A 21925-nucleotide genomic window follows, 5' to 3' on the forward strand; every position below is an offset into this window, starting at 1 on the left:
GCCACCGGGCCCGTGTGTGCATCTGTGAGCAGCACACGCGGGCACAGGGAGCACACGCGTGCCCTGCAGAGCCCCAGCAGGCGGGCGCGGCGGCAGGTGCGTGTGCACCCCGCGTGTACCCGCGTGCTCAACACGAACCCACACGCAAGCACATACGTGCCCGGGAGCGCAGCCCCCCAACCCCCTCCCCCCCCACCCCCTCAGAGGCAGCCCCGGGGGACACGCGTGACGTCTCCCCCCCCCGCCCCCCACCCCGAAGCAGCCCGATGCCGGCACGACATGCCTGTGGTCATGCCTGAGGTCACGCGTGTCGTCACGCGTGTGCCGCCCCGCCTGGCGGAGCGGTGCCGTGGAGGGACCACGACGGGCGCGTCGCCGAAGGGTGAGCGGGGGGCAGCGGGAGGAGGGGACCTGCAGCGGTTCCGGGGACAGTCCCAGCTCCCTGCCTCAGTTTCCCCATTGGCAAAAGCAGCTCCTCGGGGGGGGGGGGGGGGGGGGGTCGGGGGGTCGGGGAGGGGAGTGGGTGGGTTTTTGGGGGGAGGGGAAACCGCACCTCAGTGCCTCAGAGCCCGGGGGTGCCCCCCACCCTCCCCACGGCGGGACCCGACGGAGGTGGATGATCCCCCCCGCCTCCCTTCCCTGCCTTTTCCAAAGATTTTTCCTCCTTCCCATCACTGGCACAAAACCCACCGCTCCCCCCAAAACCGGGGTGGGGGGCTCCGAACATCTCCCCCCGCCCCATGAATCCCAACCACCGCGAGGCTAAACCCTTGGAAGAAAGGTGAGAATGTTTTGGGATGGGAGGGGGGGGGGGAAGAGAGAAAAAATGAGAGGGGAGAAAAGGAAAAAATTTTCCTGGCTCGTTGCTATTCCGGTGGGAAGAGCCGGGAAGAACAACTCGGCCCTTGGTGCCAGCGAAATGCCAACGCGGCGCCGCTGAGACCGGGCCAACTCGTGGCAGGGATGGGGGCGGGGGGGTGGGCTGCCATCCTCCTCCCCCCCCCCGCCTTGTTTTTTTGCGGGTCCAGAAGAGAAACAACCCCCAGCCACAGCTGAGGCCTGGGCAGCTCATTGCACCCCAGGGTACTGGCAAGGAGCCGGGATTCCCATGGGAACCCCATTCCTGAGGTTTTCCAGGCAGTTTCGGAAGAGCTGTAATGTCTGCACAGCATCCCGCCCCTCCCGTGGCCTCCTGTTTTTCCACAGATCCCGAAGGGAATTTTGAGGGAGGGGGAGCTGCTAGCCAGCAGGATCAGCCATCGCTGTCCCCCCTCTGTGCCTCAGTTTCCCCATTGGGATGCTCTATGTCCCTTACTGGGAGGGTGCAAGGAAGACACCCCCCTACCTGAGGGGGTTCTCCATGGCGTGGGGAGAGGGGTGTGGTCCCCAAATCCCAGCAGCCAGAGAGGCATATCCATGGAAAAATAACTGGGATTGGGAGATTTTGCTGTACGATATCCGTGCCTCAGTTTCCCCATTGCGATGCTCCATGTGCTGTGCTGGGAGGGTGTAAAGAAGACACTCTCCCCCCACTCGGGGGGTCCTCTGTGGTGTGGGGAGAGGGGTACAGCCCCCCCAGATCCCCAAACCTGGCAGTCAGAGATGCATATCCATGGAAAAATAACTGGGACTGGGGGATTTTGCTGGTGCAAACTGTGGGGACACAAAAGGATCTCAAGGGGGGGCTTCAGGTGCAGCCTTGACCCCCACCACCATTTCCCTTTGCTCCTGCAGGACACCATGGTCCTGGGGGGGCCCAGCTGGTGCCTGCTGGTGGGGCTCTGTGTCCTTGTCCCCCCTGTCACCACCCAAGGGGGGCCAGAAGAGGACTTGACGCCCAATGTCAGGATGGAGGAACTGGGGTACCACCTCTCCCAAGATGGGGAGACCCCCCAGGACCCCCAGCGCTGTGTCATCACCTTCCACACCCCCAGCCCCTGCTCCTCCCGTGGGCCACCCCCCTCCACCTCCACCAATGAGCTGGAATATCTCAAGAGCCTCTTGCAGGCCACCAAGGCCAGCCTGAAGGACCTGGAGATGGCGGCCATGCCGGAGGACAACCAGACCCACTACCAGGACATCATCACTGAGGCCCTGCCCGCCATCCACGAGGCCAACCTGGAATTTCAAGAGAGCCTGGATAATGTCCGCAGAGAGCTGGAGGCTCATGTGGCTGAGGTCAATCACCCACAGGTGGCTGAGAAGAAGGAGAAGTAAGTGCTGTGGGACAGGGTTGGACCGTGGGAGATGTTCCACGGAGCTGATGTCCCAAATTACAAGGGTGGGAGCCAGTGTCCAGCTGTGGACACCCAGTGGGGTCTGGATGGGAGGAACTGGATGTCCCCAAGGGTCCCACAGCCTTTGTGGTGACTCTCAGGTGCTACGTGAAGTTTGGATGCTCAGCCATTACCATCCATGTGTGTGTCCCTGCCCTAAGCCCACTGCTGAGGGGTCTTCAAAGTGTGGGGGTGACAACAGGTGGCATTGTCAGCCCTAAAGCAGGGGTGAGCCGAGCCACAATGTGACGCTGGAGCCAGGCTGGAGGAGGAGTAGGGGTTCCTCCTCTCCCAGCTTGCTGCAGCATCACCTTCCCTACCCTGCTGTGGGGTGATTGGTGGGGACACAGGAGACATGGAGCCTTCTCTTGTCTCCTCCCCAGGCTGCGGCAGGATGTCCTCCTGGTGGCTCACATGCTACGTCTCACCAGCCACCTGGCCCAGACCCTCGAGGACGTGTCCCACCACCTCCACTCCCAACTGAGCCGGCCCCCACCAAGCTTGGCCACCCACGGTGTCGCTGCTGAGCCCTAGGACACGGGGGACAGGCTCCACGCTGTCACCACTGAGCTCCAGGGCAGCGGGGACAGGCTCCACGCTGTCACCACTGAGCGATGTCACTGCTCACGCGATGCTGTCACAAACGCGATGCCCACGCGATGCAGAACCCCACTCCTGAGCATCCCTTGCATTTCTCCTGTAGGATTTCTGCTGTCATACTGCCCAGCCTGGTGCCACCACTTGTGCCCAGCTCAGTGCCACCATGTGTGCCCAGCCCGGTGGTGGGTCCCTCCTCTCCACGGTGTCTGTCCCCATCCCACCAGACCCCTGCACCCTCTGCTTCTTCCTGCAGGACCCATGTCCCCCCAGCTCCCATGTCCCATATCCCATGCCCCCCCCCCAATCCCTACAGGGAGCCATGCCAGAATCCAGCTCCTGGAGCATCTCAAAGGGGCTGAAGAAGTAATTCCCAGGAATTTGTGGCTGGCCTGGATCCTGGTGGTCTGGCTGCATCATCACTGGGCAGAGCTGCTGCTGGTTCCACTTCATCCTTCACCCTTGGGATTGCCTTGCTTAGGCTTGGGAGAGCCTTTGTGTCCCTAGGGTGGGACTGGCTGGCTGGCTGGCTCCAGAGTTTGGTATCCCAAGGATGGGAAAGGGGCAGGAAAAACCCCCAGGTAGTGATATTTCTGCAGGCGGTGAAATGAAGATGTGTCATGCTCTGCTGGGCACTGGCCTCAGTTCCGGGGGTTTCTGCCCATCCGTGGCTGTCCCAGGGGGAAGGAGGATGGATGCAGGTGGCTGCAGCCCTCACAGCCACTTCCAAAACAGTCACACCCTGAAGGGGATGGACCCACCCAACATCCATGATGCTTCCCACCCTGCCCCCACCCCCAGCCATCAGTCCAGCATCCAGTGTTCAGCTCCAGTTTTTTCTGGAAAATCAGTGTAGTTTTTCCTTTTTTTATATTCCTTGATTAATTCCTCACGAGCTTAAACCAACTCATCCTTCTCTCTCATTCCCTTCTTTTGGTGGCTCTGGATTGATCTCCTGGAGCAGACTTTGCAATTTCCAGCTGCTCCCCATCCCTCCAGCATCCGACCCTCTGTCTTTCCCCATCTCCCTAACTTTGTGGCTCCATCTAATCCCAAACTCCCCCCCTTTGACTTTGCACCAGCAAAATGGCCGTGGGTCTGGAGAGAGAACAACCCAATATCTGCCCTGCCTTTGGCATCACTGGCTGTTGGGGTGGTGAGATGGTGGGATGTTGGCTCTGCTGTCCTTTTCCCCATGAATTTCTGGTGTTTGGCATCCCAAGAATGTCAGGAACAGCTACAAGGATGCAGGTGGGATAGGGATTCTGCAGCAGGATGGGAAAGGAGCAGCAAGTCCATGTGCCCTCCATGCCCTGGCCTGCCTTTTCATTTATGTCCCAAGGGAGAGGAAGGAACTGGTTGGGCAGATTTCCCAGGACTGGAAATTTGCAGCCCTGGACTTCCTTGGCAGGAAGGTTGTACATTAAATTTCCTTTCCAGGAAGGAAGGAGAGAAGATGGTCTGGGGAGAGGGTTGGGAGGCCAGGGAGCAGTGGGGAGCTCTGGGGTTCCCATTGTCTTGTGGTCGGAGAACCACCTCTCCTGCACCAAGTATCCCTGTCCCCATCCAAAGGGATGGGGACACCTGAGGCAGGAGGGGGAAGGGCTCTGCAGTGGTGGGGCTGATGCTCCATGTTGCCCTGACTTTGCTTTCCCAGTTTTGCCAGTGTCCCCTCGACAGCATTTTCTGGAGCAAGCGTGGGGGCTGCATGGGGCCAGCACAGGACCTTGCACCCCATGTCCCCCAGAGCAGGGGACATCACTACTCCCTGGAGCTGCTTTGCCCACCAGCACGAGGCTGTGGAGCAGGGGGGGAACCCTGGGCTGGGTGGGACAGGGGGAGCAGCCCCCTGCATTGTCCCCTGTCATGTCCCCCGCAATACCCCACATAACCCCCCGTGCAATTCCCCGTGCAATGCCCTGTGCCATTCCCGATATGATTCCAAATGCAATTCCCCATGCAGTGCCCTGTGCAATTCCCCATACAATTCCCGCTGCAACGCCCCGTTCCGAGCCCCGTCTCCACTTCTCCTCAGCACTTTCCCTCCCGTCCCATCTCTCTTTCCACCCCCCTTCCTCTTCACCCATCAAGCCCCACATCCCCTTCCATCTCCCTTGGAAAAGAGTCACAGCCCCCCTGGCCAATCCAGCCCTTCCCACCCCCGAGAAGGAGCAGAGGAGCCTTCCTCCCCCGACCCCCGCCTCCTCCCCAGCCTCCCATGGCTCTCCCTCCTCCCCCAGCCCCTTGTCGTCACTGTCACCGCTTGGAGCAGGAGCTCAGTCCCGGCCGGAGCCTCCAGCGGCTCAACATCCCACCCCGGCACAGCGGAGGGACCGGGGAGGCTTTTGGGGACCCCCTCCTTCCTGTGCCTGCACCAGGTAAAGGGGGGTTCCTTGGCTCCGGGCTGGGTGGGAAGGAGAGACGCTGCTTTTCCTTGGAAATATCCATAATTAAAGCCGGTTGCAGGATGCCGAGGAGGTTCAGGGAGCGATGGGGAGGCAGCGGCAGGGAAACTTTCCCAGTTCTGCCTGAAGGTCCCACCTAACCCCTCCCCAAAATCCCCCCTCCTCGCCCCGCTCTCCACCTTTAAAATCCAATAAATAAGTTATTTATCCTCGTTTCCTCCCTGCCTGTCCTTTGGAATGCCGAGAGCTTGGCCGGGCTCTTGGCAGTGGGGAACATCCTCCGGGCATCCTGCGGTCCAGCCCTCAGCGTCCATGTGGGGCAGGAATCCGCATCCCTCCGGGAAAGGGTTTGGCAAGCACCAGGCAGTGGCATTTTATTATTCTTATTCTTATTCTTATTCTTATTCTTATTCTTATTCTTATTCTTATTCTTATTCTTATTCTTATTCTTATCGAATTTCATTTTATATTATTTAATGAATTTCTTTAAAATTACTTATTTGTTTATATATTTTTCTTTTCGATTTCATTTCGTTGTTTATTTTCTTTTTTTTTTTAGATGTTATTGTTGGTTTGTTTTTGTTTGTTTGTTTGTTTGTTTTCAGGGAGCAATGGAGACTCCATCAGGGAAATTGGTTGGATGCATGGAGAGGAGGCAGGGCTGGAGGGAAAGGTCAAGCAGGGAGGGCAGGGCTGCCTGTCCCATGCCAGGCTCTGCCAGAGGAACCCCAAAGTCAGCAGGGAGGGACAGGGGATGCTTGTGGGACCCCAGAAACAAGTTCAAAGGTGGGACCTGGTCTGTGGTTCCTGGGAGCCAGGGTGGGAACAGCTCTCCCAGCACTCCCAGTGCTGTCGGATATATTTTAATATCCCGACCAGGAGAAGTGTATCCATAATTTTCTCTCCAGCCCAGCACAGTTTCTCCTCCCATTTCTCCCCCACCTCCACCATCCATCAATGAATCAGTTGAAAACTGCAGAGAAGAAGCTGGTGAGTTGAGGAATGTTTGGGGATTTTATCAGACCAGGGAGGAATCTAAGCTAAACCACCTTCTTGTTTAGCAACATTGGTGCTGGGTTGGGAATCTCCTACTTTTTTGAGGAGATGGAAGGAATTGCCTCCTGGAGAGGGGAGGCTGTTTCTGGAGGCGTGGGTTGGGTGCAGAGGGGTCACCTTGAAGTAGGAGAGGATTCTGGGGTCTCTGCAGGGAAAGGGATTCCTCCCCTTGCAGGGAGTTGCTTTGCTGGGAAGGGGAAGCAAACACATCCATGGGTGGATGAGGAGGGAGATGGATGCATGGATGGATGCAAGGATCGATGGATACATGCATGGATGGATGAATGAACAGATACATGGATGCATGGATGAACAGATGCATGGACACATGGATGGATGAAGAAACGGGTGCATGCATGGATGGGTGGGTGGGTGGATGGATGGATGGATGGACAGATGGACGGATGGAGGGATGGATGGACAGATGAGGGTGAATGATGAAAAGATGATCACTCTCCTCAGCCGTGAGTGCCCCTGGAGAAACCAAACCCTGGAGCCAGTTTGGAGAAGCTGAGATGCTTTCCCCTCCCTGGCTCTCAGGGCACAACACAGCTTCAAGTCAGGGAGGGCAGAAGGATGGTTGAAACTAGTTATATTCTGATCACCACAGTAAGGTTTGGAGCTCTGGGGTCCACCTCTGCTATGAAACCCACATGGGAACAAACCTGGGGCCCCCAACACTAACTCTTGGGGTCTCTCTGTGACCAACACTGCCCGGATTTGCTGCCAGAGGAGCACAACCGTGACCAGATGCTTTGGTGGCAGCTTGGACCAGCTTCAAGCCCTGCTTGTGGCTGGGAGCAGCTTTGAGGAGACCACATTGGGACTGTGACCTCCGAGACCCATGATGTGGTGGCATCTTAGTGACAGTGCTGCTGTTTTTCCAGGGATGAAATTTGGGGCTCAGCAGAATATCCCGGACCATGCATCCACCCTGGCTCAGCTGCTTCCCTGCTGAGGGTCTCCAGCCCACCTCCAGCTCCACCTGTGGCTGCTCCAGTGCTTGCTGATGGTGGGAACACACAGGACACCCTGTCAGAGGTCCCCTATAGTGGCTTTTCCTGCTGAGCCTCCTCTCCTACCAACTTCTCAGCTCATCACTCTGCCTGGTCCCTCCTGGGAGGCTTTGCAAACTGCTCCAGGAAGGGGGCTCAGGGGGGACAGGGGACAAGGAGGATGGGGTGGCTGTCCCATGGCATCATCCTCTTCATTGTGTGGTGCTTTGTCACCTTCCAGGCAGGTAAGGACAGCTCTGCCTTTCCCTAGGTTTCCCAAACTTCCTTTACTTTAGCCTTGCCTTGCCATGGGTGTCACCCTGAGCATGGGGGGGCAAATCTGGGGAGAGGGGTGGGGAAGCTGAAGGAGTTGTGGTACATGGAAAACCAGTTCTCTCCCAGTTTACCCCAGTGTCCATGAGGGCATGGTGTCCTCCACCCTGCATCATGTTATGATGGGCTTGGTGTCTCTTCAGAGCAGCTTGACACCACCCAGACACTTGGGTGGGGATGGTCTCCTATGGGTCATTCCCCCCTCAGGGGATGCACCTCTGGAACCCCAGATTCACCCTCTGCCAGCTAGAAACAGTGGAGGGATGGACAAAACTTGGATTTTGCAGTGCATCTTGCTTGTCCCTTCATTTGGGACCAGCCCTCCCCAACACCTCTAAGACCCTCAAGGCTGTTCTGCACATGGTCCCCAGCCAAAGCACAACAACAAACATTTAAAACCCAAAAAATATCCTCTGGCCCAGTGTGGAGAGCTTGCCTGGGACACGGGGCACGCTATGAGGCCTTCTTCAGGGCAGAGCCATCCATGCAACACCTCTTTGGTTGCACATCACTGTGTAAATCCCCCCCCTCCCTCCAACCCTTCCTCCCATCCTCGGCCTTCCTCGACTTGCTGGTGGGAATTTATGGAGCTCTGCAATGAGGAAGAATGGCCAAGGACACAAGCTGATGTCACCCGAGACCAACACCAATGTTTCTGAGGCAGACTGAAGAGAATCGTGCTCACTCCAGTGCTGCCTCCAGCCCAGAAGATGTCTCTGGGCAGGCTGCAGCAGACCCAAGGACTGGGGTCAGCTTCCGCCTTGCAAAGCTGCACCAGTTAGCACCAGTAAGAGCAGCCGGAGGGGACTGGGAGAGGGATCACAGCCACCCAAGAGTGGGATTTTCTTGGCCAGCGTGGCCAGGTTGACCTTGCGCCGCTCCCCAGGAGGAGCACGGGGGGGTGGGGGGGGTTTGAGGGGCTCAGTCCCCCACTCCTCATCCCAGGGCAGAATCCAGCATCCCTGCCCACCCAGAACACGTCCCCCGTTTCAGCGGGGGCATCAGGGAGCTCTTCCCCACCTTGTCCCCACCCCCCCCAGCCACCTGCCTGCAGGACCACCCTGGCAGCCACGCAGAGGAGCGGCTCTTCAAGCACCTCTTCACCGGCTACAACCGCTGGTCGCGGCCCGTGCCCAACACCTCCGACGTGGTCATCGTCAGGTTCGGGCTCTCCATTGCGCAGCTGATCGACGTGGTGAGTAGCTGCTGTCAGCTCTGTCCTTTTACCAGCTGGTCCTACAGGTTTGCCTGACTGGAGCCTGGGGACACTGGTGGGAAGTTAGGGTCAGGCACCAGCAACCTCCTGGTCATTTCCAGCAGGTGACAAACCACCCAGACTTCCGATAAGCAAGGGGGTCTGCACCCCTCCTCTATGTCCCAAACCCTCCCTGACAGCAGGAGAACATAATGGAAAACTGCAGTTCTCCACTGTTGCCCTGTCCTTATCCACAATCTACCTACCCTGGGGCACCTCTGGGCTTGTCTATCCATCCATCCCTCACTAATTCCTCCCATGTACATCCATCTGTCCACCATCAATCCGTCTACCCATCCATCCCTCTGTCTGTCTGTCTGTCTGTCTATCTATCTATCTATCTATCTATCTATCTATCTATCTATCTATCTATCTATCTATCTATCTGTCTGTCTATCCATCCATCCATCCATCCATCCATCCATCCATTGAATAATGTAATTCCAGACTGGTTTGAGTTGGAAGGAACCTTAAAGAGCATCTAGTTCCAACCCCCTGCCATGGGCAGGGACACCTCCCACTAGACCGGCTTGCTCCAAGCCCCATCCAAGCCAGCCTTGAACATTTCCAGAGATGGGGCAGCCACAGCTGCTCTGGGCAACCTGGGCCAGTGTCTCACCACCCTCACAGCAAAGAATTTCTTCCTCAGATCTCATCTCAGTCTCCCCTCTTGTGGCTTGAAACTGTTCCCCCTCATCCCATCACTCCCTGCCCTTGTCAAAAGTCCCTCCCCAGCTTTCCTGGAGCCCCTTCAGGCACTGGAAGGTGCTCTAAGGTCTCCCCGGAGCCTTCTCTTCTCCAGGCTGAACAACCCCAACTCTCTCAGCCTGTCTCCAGAGCAGAGCTGATCCAGCTCTCACACCATCTCTGTGGTCTCCTGTGGACTCGCTCCAACAGCTCCATGTCTTCTTATGTTGGGGACCCCAGCACTGGACCCAGCACTGCAGGGGGGTCTCACCAGAGTGGAGCAGAGGGGACAATCCCCTCCCTGGCCCTGCTGGTCTCACTGCTGGGGATGCAGTCCAGGACACAGCTGGTTTCTGGGCTGCCCGCACATGATGCCAGCTCGTGTTGCCTTCTCATCAACCAATACCTTTCCACCTCTCCACCTGTGTACCTATCTATCTGTCCATCTGTCCATCATTCCGCCGGCCCACTGGACTCTACCCTTGTCCGTCCACCGCAGCCGATCTGCTCTGCAAGACGCTGTATCTTGCTGCCATCTAGTGAGCAGATGTCTCGGGTCTCCAAGTCTCTCCGTGGACTTCTATGGGTAGTGGTTGGTTCCAGGAGGTGAACCCCCTGAGATGGAAGGCAGAAAGTGATTTGGGGGTGATGCAGTGATGGGACAAGCTCTCTCGCCCTCTCCTTTCATCTCTCCCTCTTTCCCACCACAGGATGAGAAGAACCAGATGATGACCACCAACGTCTGGCTGAAGCAGGTAGGAGGAGCCTTTTCTCACCCTGGGCAAGGTTTGGAGAGTGTCAAGGAAGGAATCACAGAATCAGAGACTGATTTGGGTAGGAATGAAGATCATCTAGCTTCAACCCCACCACCTGCATGGGCAGAGACACCTCTCACTAGACCAGGTTTCTCAAAGGAACTGGACTTAGGGCAGAGAGACCCTGCTTAGGGGGGCTTGGTGACATGTCCATGGTGCTGTTCCTCTGGGGGATGCTGCCAGAGGAGGAGGTGGAGGAGGAAGAGGCATTAGGCAGCTTGTTCCTACTAGACCCAGGGCCACCAGACAAGCCCTACTCTGTCTCCCTCCAGGAGTGGAGTGACTACAAGCTGCGCTGGGACCCGGCAGAGTTTGACAATGTCACCTCCATCCGGGTGCCCTCTGAGATGATTTGGATCCCTGACCTTGTGCTCTACAACAAGTGAGTGATGCTGCCAAGATGGGGCAGCCCTAGGGCTGTGTCCACCCCTAGGACACCCTCCCTGTCCCATCCCATCTCATCCCATCCTATCTCATCCTGTAACATCCCACCCTGGTAGCTCCCTGGTGCTGCCATCCCCATGGGCCTCTGGCCCCCCATCCCACCCCACTGGTAAGGATGCAAGTCAATTTTCATCCCTTTCCCCATGTCCAGTGCTCATGTTCCCACCCATCTCCATGCTCTGGGTGATGCCTGGGAGGATGAACCCAGAACTGTGCAGGGCTCTGCGAGGGGGCCACAGCCTCAAATCCAGACTCACACCAGCCCTGAGAGCTGGTGGAGCTACTGGTCCTATTTCCTGGTGGAAACCCTTCATCTTCCTCTGACCTTCCACCTGTCCACCCCTGCAGTGCTGATGGGGAGTTTGCTGTGACCCACATGACAAAGGCCCACCTTTTCTCCAATGGGAAGGTGAAGTGGGTGCCACCCGCCATCTACAAGAGCTCATGCAGCATCGACGTCACCTTCTTCCCATTCGACCAGCAGAACTGCAAGATGAAGTTTGGGTCCTGGACCTATGACAAAGCTAAGATCGACCTGGAGAACATGGAGCACCATGTGGACCTCAAGGATTACTGGGAGAGTGGTGAGTGGGCCATCATAAATGCCATTGGCACCTATAACTCCAAGAAGTATGACTGCTGCTCCGAGATCTACCCTGACATCACCTTCTACTTCGTCATCCGTCGCCTCCCACTCTTCTACACCATCAATCTCATCATACCTTGCCTGCTTATCTCCTGCCTGACTGTACTGGTCTTCTACTTGCCCTCTGACTGTGGGGAGAAGATCACCCTCTGCATCTCCGTCCTGCTGTCTCTCACTGTCTTCCTGTTGCTCATCACGGAAATCATCCCGTCCACCTCACTGGTCATCCCTCTCATCGGGGAGTATCTCCTCTTCACCATGATCTTCGTCACGCTCTCCATCATCATCACCGTGTTTGTCCTCAACGTCCACCACCGCTCCCCCAGCACCCACACCATGCCCTGCTGGGTTCGGAGCTTCTTCCTCAACTTCATCCCTCGTTGGCTCTTCATGAAGCGACCTCCACCTCTGCCCCTCCCTGAGGGGACTGCGGGGCAGTACGACCTCCCAGGGACAAGACTCAGCACCTCCCGGTGTTGGCTGGAGACTGACGTGGATGACAAGTGGGAGGAGGAGGAAGAGGAGGAAGAAGAAGAGGACGAGGCAGAGGAGGAGAAGACATACCCCGACCGCACGTCACAGGCAGACTCCCAGGGCACCCAGTGCCAATATGGCTGTGGGCGACAAGCCGGGAAGATGTCAGAGGCCTCAGCCCCCCAGGTGCCCCCCAAGGGGGAGGAGGAGGAAGTGGGCTTGGAGCTGATGTTGTCCCCCAGCATCCTGAAGGCCCTGGAAGGGGTGCAGTACATCGCAGACCACCTGCGAGCTGAGGATGCTGACTTCTCGGTGAGTGGGTGCTCCCCAAGTGCTGGGGGGAGAGGGAGGGTCCTGCACCATGGGTGATGCCTCCTGCCATTTGTACCTCCATGGAGGGATCAGTGCCGGGATCCCTGGCAGGTTCCCTGGCTGCTGAGGACCCAAAGCCAGGGAGAAGGTCAGTGACCATTCCCTGGGAGATGCTGAGTCCAGGGGGTCAGTTGAGGGTTCCTCCAGCTCCCTGCTGGCCATGAGGATGTTGGAGGTCCTTCTCCTGCCCAGGACAGAAGAGATGGCCCAGCCTGTCCTGCAAGGACCCTGCTCAGGTGCCACACCCCTACTTTTAGCCAGGTGGGATTTAGCCAGAAAACCCTGGGTGGGATTTGCTCTCCTCTGAGCAGCCTCCTTGGAGAGGTCCATCCCCCAGCCCTGCTGCTCCAAGGATTTCCCAAGACATAGAGCATCTCCTCACCCCCAGGCTAAGAGCAGATGCAGGGGAAGGCCTGGGTGGTCTCCTAACCCAAATAAGTCCTCACAAACAGGGGTCTGCAGCCTCTGCCCGTGCTCACAGTCCCTCTCTGCTTGGCAGGTGAAGGAGGACTGGAAGTACGTGGCCATGGTGATAGACCGCATCTTCCTCTGGATGTTCATCATTGTCTGCTTGCTGGGCACCGTGGGGCTCTTCCTCCCACCCTATCTAGCAGGGATGATCTAGGGGCCAGGCTGGGCTGTGGTGGGGATGGCAGGAGATACACGTTCCCTCCTCCTGGGGAGTGGCCCACATCCAGCTGGACCCTTGCTGCTCCTTAGGAGGACATGGTGGCAACCATGGAAGACCCTCAGATAGGAAATGCAAGATGAAACCAAGGCTGTGCTGAGGAGGGGTGACCTGGGGAGGGAGAGCTGCCTGCCATCCTGCCCGGGGCAGTCACAGCCGTTGAGGAGGGCACAGTGCAGCTCCTCCATTACATGAGCACAGGCTGGAGGCATCTAGGAGAGGTATCTGCTTCCTCAAGCTGCTGCGAGTCCTACCCAAAACCCAAGAACTGCATCTGGTTGAGACTCCAACATGCTGGGCGAGAAGAAGGGATCTCGGAGCTGCTGTAGGACACATCCTGACCACAGGGTGCTCAGAACCATGGTTGTGCATGATGTGGGGCAGGAGACAACTCTTTGGATGGTCCATGTAGAAGGTGTATGGTGGTGGGATGGAGGTCCCCGCTTCGTTGCATGGGTCTCTGCTCTGCAAAGCCCAGCCCAGGCGCAGACCCTCTGCAACCCACAAGTGTGAGTGGTTCCTCCCACACTATCCCACACCAGAGCTCAGGGTGGCAGCGAGACACGAACAGCTGACCTGGAAATGTGGGTGGCTTGTAAGGGAAAATTGGGATAACCCACCCAGCCACAGCCAGATGGTGCCCATGGACCCTGGGATGCTGCCTAGTGCCAGGGCTGGTGGCCTTGGCTGGTGCAGGGGGAATCTGCACTGCCAAGGTGCACCCCAAGCAAATCCTCCTCTCCATCCCATGTCAGATCCCTAAACCCCCTGGGTCTGCTGGCTGCTGCAATCCAGCTTTGAACTCCTAGCTTCCATGCATCCTACAGCATCCACGTGTACAGGACATCATCTCTTGTCTTCCATGCCCCATGAGACACCAGGTTTTCCCTGCAATGTTTTTTCTCTTCCTGGAGACCAACCCACCATGGTGCTGGATGAAATCTGAGGGGTTGCAGAAAAGTGCTTTCAGGAGTGAAATGGGCTGAAAAAAACAGTACCACGGAGGGACAAGCACATCCCAAGAGTGTTGCAGCCCCCATAGTGTGGTACTAGATCCCCCAAGTATCCTTCTTTTGTGGGGAACCTATCTTCGTGGCTATGCTATTCCCCATAAACCACTTCCCAGCAGCCTCCACTATGATTGCATGATGGTTTTTGAAAAAAGGTCTGTGGATACCATCACTAGCAAGGGGTGGGAGCATAAAATGGAATCACAGAATTGTTTTAGTTGGAAGAGACTTTTAAGATCTGTTAACCCAGCACTGCCAAGGCCACCACTAAACCATGTCCCTCAGCACTACAGCTACGTGGCTTTGAAATCCCTCCAGGGATGGGGACTCCACCACTGCCCTGGGCAGCCTGGGCCAGGGCCTGACAACCCTTTCCATGAAGAAATCGTTCCCAATATCCAATCTAAACCTCCCCTGGCACAACTTGAGGCTGTTTCCTCTTGTCCTATTGCTTGTTCTTTGGGAGAAGAGACTGACCTCTCCTGGCTCCAACCTCCTTTCAGGGGATTGTAAAGAGCAAGGTCTCCCCTCAGCCTCCTTTTCTCCAGGCTGAACACTCCCAGTTCCCTCAGCTGCTCCTCATCAGACTTATGCTCCAGACCCTTCCCCAGCTCCGCTGCCCCTTCTCTAGTCATGCTCCAGTCCCTCTATGTCCTTCTGGCCACGAGGGGCCCAACCCAGGAATTGAGGTGCAGCCTCACCAGTGCCAACTATGGGGCAAGCAGGAGGAATCCAGGTCCCTGGCCTGGGTTGTGGGATCAATGGGAGGGAAATGGGGCTCCAGAGGGGACACGGATGTAGCAGACCCAGGCTGAGCCCAGCAGCTCCCCTAGGGATGCTGCCACTGAGATGGCACTTCCCCGCTCCTTGATCTTTCTAAGGAGATGCTGGTGACCAAGGGACACGTCCATAGGGTAGGGTGGTGACAGGCAAGCACAGGCTTGGACAGCAGGACTTTGTGCATGGTTTATCTCAGCCAGAAGGAACAGCGTTGTGGGGAGATGCTGGGGGAAAGCCCGAATCGTGCGGTTTCCAGCTCAAAGCACAAACCCGACAGCGACTGCTTTTGCCCTCCTTGCTTATACCAGAGCAGCTCGGGGGAAAAAAAACCAAACAGCTCAGCTGGAAGAAGGACTGTCCTCCTGGTCGGTGTCCCCAGAGGCCTGCAGGGTCCCATCCCTCCTGTTGCTCTGCAGGGCTCGGGGCTGGGGACGTTCCGGCCACTGGCGCCAGACCCGGCTCCCGTCATTAAATAAACGTTTCTGTACAATGTAGGACACACCACTGGTCCCTGCAGCCACCGCTGCCGTGGCCCCTAGGGAACCACCAGGATGCCATCTCCCCCAGCTGCTGTGACACCCCCTCCCCGCCCCTGGGGTCCAGGTCCCCGTCGCCACAAGCCGCCTGCGGCCATCTGTCCTTGGAAGGGGGTGAGGGATGGACACACGGAGCTGCTGGCTGAACCAGAGGGATCTTCAGGTGCCCTTGGTGACAGCCAGGTCCACCCCCACAAGGGACAAGTCACCCAGATGCCTCCCTTCTTCAGAAGACCAATGAGACGATGCTAAAGCCAAGAGGAGAGGGGACAGGGAGGGCAGGATGGCAAGGCCACAGGTGACACACAAAAGCCGGCAACGTTCTCCTCCCATCTCCACCAATGGAAGTGCAGTTGTCCCTCTCTTCCTCTCCTTCCCCACCCCTTCTTCTTTCCTCTCTCCTTCCCCTGCCCTCACTCCAAGCACAGCTTCACCAGGTTAGCCTGGACCTTGGCTTGGTCCACGGCATCCAGGAGGTTCTTGGCATCCACAGCCAGGGTGTGGGAGGCCGTCAGCATCTGCCTCTTGCACTCCTCACTCAGCGAGGTGACGGCGTTCTGCTGCGCCAGGCGCATCTTGTTGATGAGGTCAGCCAAGTCCTTGTTGAGCAGCTTCTGGGTCCCCTCGATCTGACCATGACATGCAGAGGTTAGGGACAGGGGTGCCTCCAGCACCTGAGCCCACGCCAGGCCCTTGTCCCTTCTCCCCTGGTCCTACCTCAGTGCGGGAGGCAGCAGGCAGGACGGGCAGGATCTCATCCACGCTGCCGATCAGCTTCCGCAGGGACAGGCCCACGTTCTGCGGGGAGGGTGGCAGGGTCAGGGTGGCTCCAGGCAAAGGGAAGTGGGGCATGGGAATAGGTTGGGTCGCTGAGCCAAAGATCCCGCTCAGGAGAGGGGCAAGGTGGGAGACTCTCCTATCATTGACCCGAGGACTCAACAGAGGAGGAGGACATGCTGAAAGTGCTGCCATGATTGGTCCAAGAAACTGATGGAAGCGCAGGACGTGCTGGAAATGCTCCCACCACTGACTCAAGGACCCAATGGAGGAGCATGCTGGAAACGCTCCCATTGTTGACCCAAGGATCCAAAGGAGGAGCTGGGAATATTGGAAATGCACCCTCCAACACCCACCAGCCCTTCCTGAGAAGGATGCTTAGTGGGAGTCGCTCAGCAGACCCATTCCCACCTCCCTTCCCCATTCCCCTGGCATTGCCCCCTCCCTACCTTCACCACCAGGATGTACCCCTCGGGGGGCAGGAGGCTGATCTCGTTCTTCAGCTTCAGCACAGCCCGCACCAGGTCCATGACGTTGCTGTACACTGTGTCATCCGTGCGGTCCAGGTTGGCCGTGGGGGTCGGGTGGATGGGCTGCCAGGAAATGGGGACACGATGGGATCAGATGGACTGAGGGGGTGAGGAGGGAAAGACAAACACATGCGGGGGACCCTGGCCAGACCCACCCACCTCCCACCCACCACCCCAATGCTGCTGGGTACATCTGACACCTTTGGGGGTCAAAAACGGCCCATCCTGCAGATGCAGAGGGATGATGGAGGTGGAGGAATGAGACTGTGGAGATGGAGGAAGAGGACCAGGACCATGGTGGCCCCCATCCAGGGAGGTCTCTTACCTGTGCCCCAAGTCTTGGAGGCTTCTGGGGGGGGGCCGTGAACTCCGCTACGCCGTCAGTAAGAGAAAGGAAAGAGTCACTCTGGGTGCTCCCATGGACATATGGACATGCTGCTGGACCCATGCTATGTCCCCACCACCCTGGAGCAGTGTGTCCCACTGTGGTTGAACACCCTGACCCACCCCAGCTATGCCACCTCCCTGCAGAGTCAGACCCCCTGGACCTCTATGCCCAGGACAGGCAAAGCTGTTCCCCATGATCTGGGATTTCTTCCATGGAGGACCCCAAAGCCAGGAGAGATACAGCCCTGAGATGACTCAGCGCAGGGCCTCCCCCTTGCAGTCCCCAAGTGGGTTCTCCTGGATGGGGGCCACGGGACACCCTGCACCCTGGAGAGCTCTGGGCACTCACTGTAATCCGTCTCCTTCTCCGGGAGCAACTGCAGGAGGAAAAAACAGTAAATGAAAGGCACAAAGTCCTGGTTGGAAACAAAGAAGAGGGAGGAGGCATCTCCATCCCCTCCCAGGGCTTCTGGTGGGGAGCTCTGTGCCATCAGTATTTCAGCCCAATAAAATTTTCAGATTAATTTTCCCAATATTTATCACCCACCCATGGCAAAGCAAGTGAGGATTCTTTTGGACCCCCAGAAGAAGGACCCGCCTGCACCCAAACACACCCTGATTCAGCTTCTCTGGGGCCAGCCCCACTCACCGGAGGAATGTTGTTGTTCATAAACACCGTGGGGTCCTACAAAAGGGGAGAAGCTTTATGAAAGGCATAGAAAAAAAGGAGAAAGAGGGAAAAACAGGGATTTTTCTGATTTCTGGGAGACTCGTGAATGACACCAGAGGAATGTATCTCTGCAGGGTCTGGGGATGTGGGAGGGGAAGGGGCTTCACACCTGTCACTGGTCCTATCTCCATCCCATCCCACTACCCCTCTCCACTCCCCGCATGCTCCAAAGGTACCAGAACCCTCAAACTTCTGCTCCAAAAAAATGAAGCTTAATTCAAGCTCCTGTTTACAGCCACTGGGCATCCGACAGCCCCGGGGCTCTGGGCTTTGCTTTACTGGCTGCATGAGTTGAGCGAATAAAAGATATTCAGTCTCCTTCTGAGCCTGTCTCACCACAAGATGATGTATTTTCACACCTAACTTATCTCCAGTCCTTAGTTGCAAAGAGTTATAAAAGCTCATTGAGATGCAATTGCAAATATTTAAAAGTTCCCCAAGTTTCAAACTATTGATTTTGGAACAAAGCAGCTCCATGAGGTTTTGATGAGTGCAGAAAATAAAGGGGTGCAAAAGGTCTGGCTGCTGGAGGAGCCATTTCTCCCAGGAAAACAGGACTTTCCAGGCATGAAGAGCAAATTCAATGGCCGCTGTGACTCTTTCACCACCTTTATATAATCATAGAATCCCAGACTGGTTTGGGCTGGAAGGGATCTTGAAGACTCCCAACAGCTCTATGCCCCATGACCCAGCACTGCAGGGGGTCTCACCAGAGCAGAGCAGAGGGGGACAATCCCCTCCCTGGCCCTGCTGGTCACACTGCTGGGGATGCAGCCCAGGACACAGTTGGTTTCTGGGCTGCCAGGGCATGTTTGAGGGTGGAAGTGCTTCATGAGGGTGCAAGAACTGGAGACAGCCCCAAGCCACTCACCAGGGACTTCTCCTCCTGGCGCAGCCACTGGTAGTCCTCCACCATCTGCTTCTGCTGCTTGTCCAGGACCTGCTGCATCTTGAGCCTCTCCAGCTCCCAGAGCTTCTGCGCCTCCTCCCTGCTGCTGGGACGGAGGAGATCTTCCTCCTGATGTGACAGGATGACCAGGGCGGGTCAGGAGCCAAAGCCTCCCCTGATTTTGGCACGGGAGCCATGCTCTGTGCACGCAAGCCATTCACCAGACCCCAACAGCCATGAAACCCCAAAGCGAATTTGGGGAGCGTTTGGGTTTCCAGCAGGGAGAGGAATGCACCAGGTGGAAACGCACCACGGCATCCTGGAATGTCCTACAGGGGCCACCCTGGAGAGCAGCTCCTCACGCCGGCGGTGTGGCCGTGCTCAGCACCGCGGCCACCCCGGGGACACGTCCAGCAGAGCATCCCAGCACGCACCCTGACCCCCGGCTCTGATTCCGGGGCTCAAGTAACAGAATTCGGGCTGCAAAGCGCCGCTGGGATTTCAGGTGACAACACTGACCCAAAGCCTCCCGCCCCTTGCCCCTTCCTGGGAATACCGTGCTCCACCCAGGTGCCTTCACCGGGATGCGCCTGCCAAAGCGGCTGGACACAACCCCGCGCCCTCCAGGGATCAGTCCCAGAACCCGGCGCCCAGGGGGTGGTGACAGGGTTTGGCTTTTCCGCAGACGGGCCGGGAGCAACAGGGAGCTGGAAGCAGCGGCGGCGGCAGCGCGGAGCGGGGTGCAGCCAGCGTCCCTCCCACCCGAGCCTCTCACGTCCCGGGATGCGGCCTCCCGGCAGCCGGATTGTCCTCGGGAGGGTGCGGCGGGATCCTTCTTACCCTCATGCTGTGGCGTTTGAAGACGTGGTGGCGGTGGGGCGGCGGGGTGCGCAGCGAGGCGGCCGGAGACTGGTACTCGGCGGGGCTGGTGAGGGCGGGCGAGCTGGCACACAGAGCCTCGGGCACCTGCGCGGGGCGGGACGGGGCAGCGGGCAGCGCGGGGGGCGGCACAACACAAGGCCGGGGGCAGTTAGTGCGGACGGACGGAGCGGACAGCGCGGGGGGGGGGAGCGGGTTTTGCACCGGGAGCTGCCTCTGCCTCATCCCAGCCTGTGCAGCAGGGACATGGAATCCCAGACTGGTTTGAGTGGGAAGGGAGCTTAAAGCTCACCCAGTCCCAACCCCCTGCCATGGGCAGGGACACCTCCCACCAGACCAGGTTGCTCCAAGCCCCATCCAACCTGCCCTTCAACACTGCCAGGGATGGGGCAGCCACAGCTGCTCTGGGCAACCTGGGCCAGTGTCTCACCACCCTCACAGCAAAGAATTTCTTCCTCAGATCTCATCCCAATCTCCTCTCTTGTGGCTTGAAACTGCTCCCCCTCATCCCATCACTCCCTGCCCTTGACAAAAGTCCCTCTCCAGCTTTCCTGTAGAACTCTCTTCTCCAGGCTGTACAATCCCAACTCTCTCAGCCTGTCTCCAGAGCAGAGCTGCTCCAGCCCTTGGATCATTTCTGTGGCCTCCTCTAGACTTGCTCCAACAGCTCCATGTCCTTCTTGTATTTCATACACCAGCACTGGACCCAGCACTGCAGGGGGTCTCACCAGAGCAGAGCAGAGGGGGACAATCCCCTTCCTGCTGGTCCTGCTGCTGGGGATGCTGCCCAGGACATGGTTGGTCTCTGGGCTGCCAGGCATGTTGGTGGCTCATGGTGAGCTTCTCATCACCCAACACCCCCAGTCCTTGCAAGGGTGTAGGAACCATCATAGACTCACAGAGTGGCTTGGGTAGGCAGGGACCTTAAAGACCATCTAGTTCCAATCCCCCTGCCATGGGCAGGGTCACCTCCCACTAGACCAGGTTGCTCCAAGCCCCATGAATCCACCTTGAACACTTCCAGGGAGGGGCATCCACAACTTTGATCAGGACCTGGAGTGGAATCAAGGACCTTCCTCCCCACTTGGCACTTCCTCACCCTGAGCAGAGGCTTAAGACCTCCCATGGTGCTCTCTGCACTCCTTCCCAGCCCCAAAAGAGCCTCCAGAATAGTTGCTCTTGAGCGTTTCACCCTGCTGCTGTAGGGACCAGCACCAGTCCTTGCAAAGGGGAGACCTGTGCTCCTGCTGGACAGTGAAACTCAGAACACCAGAAAGCAGGAAACCTCCTCTCCTCCCAGCCATGCCTGGTGTGCAAACTGCACTTCCCTGGGGCAAAAGTCACCTCCAAGGGACAGACAAAACATGGGGCAGGCAAGACAGCGCAGGGCTGAGCCCCTAGTGGTGGTGGTGGCACTTGCTTGTGGCACATGGAGCAACTCAGAGTCCTGAAAGCCATCAACCCTCAAGGGCTCGAGCTCCAGGCAGGGTTTTTCAGTGTGGATCCCTTTAGTCACATTCCCGTGGGATGCTCTGGCTGTGCAACCTTACCTGGAACTGCAGCTTGGGAGCCAGGAGGTTGCTCTGAGGTGGTGGCTTGTACCTGGGTCTGCTGGGCTGTGGGGAGGGAGAAACACAACAGTCAGTGCAAGATCCAGGAGGTTCCACTTCTGCAGCACCCATCAGTGGGTCCAGGCAAGGAGATGAACCTGCCTGCATGGACCCTGCCCTCTCCTCTCACCTTTGGAGGTGGGTCCTGGAAGGATGGTGGCTCCATAATTTTGGGAGGCCGGTGGCGGTTGTTCCTCTCCTGCTCCTTGGCTAGGTCCTTTTCCATCAGGTAAATGTCACTGCAGGGGGAGACAGAGGGGGACAGCCACAGGGGGGAGCGTGGGCAAATCTCCCATACTCCAGAGCGTGGGGATGCTTGAGCTGGATGGGCCATGGAAAACATGATGGAGCAAGGAGGGATGGGAAGAGCAAAGGGAAGGGACTTGAGAGGACAGAGCATGGACCTGGCTGGCCCCAATGAGATGTGAGGTCAGGACCCCCTTGCAAGACTCCTCCCTGGGAAACAAAGCATTTTCACTCCAGCCTAGGCACCAGCACCTCTGGGGGCAGGTGGGCTTAAAAGGTCCTTTGAGTTCAGAGTTGGCCAGAAAACTCCAGCCCCAAAAATCTTACAGAGCTTCACCTTTCTCCTTCACCCATCTAGAATAATGGAATCATTCAGATTGGAAAAGTCCTCTAAGATCATCAAGTCCAACACCACCATGCCAACTCAACCATGTCCTGAAGTTCTATGTCTACATGTTTTTTTAACACTTCCAGTGCTGACTCCACCACTTCACTGGGCAGCCTGTTC

At 57.5% G+C, this 21925-nt stretch overlaps 3 protein-coding genes across 7 annotated transcripts in view; 2 read left to right on the plus strand and 1 right to left on the minus strand.

Moving 5' to 3' along the window:
- Positions 1–303: 303 nt before the first annotated feature.
- LOC127383062 (uncharacterized) lies at positions 304–5154 on the plus strand. The gene is made up of 3 exons (XM_051615389.1): positions 304–382; positions 1735–2213; positions 2660–5154. The coding sequence occupies exons 2-3, from the start codon at positions 1741–1743 to the stop codon at positions 2808–2810; spliced, it is 624 nt and encodes a 207-aa protein (XP_051471349.1). The 5' UTR covers positions 304–382; positions 1735–1740; the 3' UTR covers positions 2811–5154.
- On the plus strand, positions 4819–13209 carry CHRNA2 (cholinergic receptor nicotinic alpha 2 subunit). Of its 3 annotated transcripts, none has more exons than XM_051615386.1 (6): positions 4819–5251; positions 8703–8857; positions 10315–10359; positions 10692–10801; positions 11212–12295; positions 12855–13209. In XM_051615386.1, the coding sequence occupies exons 1-6, from the start codon at positions 4819–4821 to the stop codon at positions 12978–12980; spliced, it is 1953 nt and encodes a 650-aa protein (XP_051471346.1). In that variant the 3' UTR covers positions 12981–13209. The 3 variants fall into 3 exon arrangements, with proteins under 3 accessions (XP_051471346.1, XP_051471347.1, XP_051471348.1); XM_051615387.1 differs by lacking the exon at positions 4819–5251 and adding an exon at positions 7505–7574; XM_051615388.1 differs by lacking the exons at positions 4819–5251; positions 8703–8857; positions 10315–10359 and having other exon boundaries at positions 10773–10801; positions 11348–12295.
- A 1796-nt stretch (positions 13210–15005) lies between these two features.
- PTK2B (protein tyrosine kinase 2 beta) overlaps positions 15006–21925 on the minus strand; it is a 31598-nt gene continuing 24678 nt past the window's right edge. For all 3 annotated transcript variants that reach the window (XM_051614518.1, XM_051614519.1, XM_051614520.1), the window contains exons 22-31: positions 21302–21410; positions 21112–21177; positions 19523–19648; positions 18665–18811; positions 17713–17748; positions 17413–17440; positions 17002–17048; positions 16596–16739; positions 16087–16167; positions 15006–15998 (exon numbers count right to left, since the gene is read on the minus strand). In XM_051614518.1, the coding sequence (XP_051470478.1) occupies positions 15783–15998; positions 16087–16167; positions 16596–16739; positions 17002–17048; positions 17413–17440; positions 17713–17748; positions 18665–18811; positions 19523–19648; positions 21112–21177; positions 21302–21410 (1000 nt within the window). In that variant the 3' untranslated portion in view covers positions 15006–15782. The remainder of the gene's footprint in view (positions 15999–16086; positions 16168–16595; positions 16740–17001; positions 17049–17412; positions 17441–17712; positions 17749–18664; positions 18812–19522; positions 19649–21111; positions 21178–21301; positions 21411–21925) is intronic.

This window comes from Apus apus, chromosome 3 (assembly GCF_020740795.1).
Source record: "Apus apus isolate bApuApu2 chromosome 3, bApuApu2.pri.cur, whole genome shotgun sequence".
Classification (NCBI taxonomy): Eukaryota; Metazoa; Chordata; class Aves; order Apodiformes; family Apodidae; genus Apus; species Apus apus.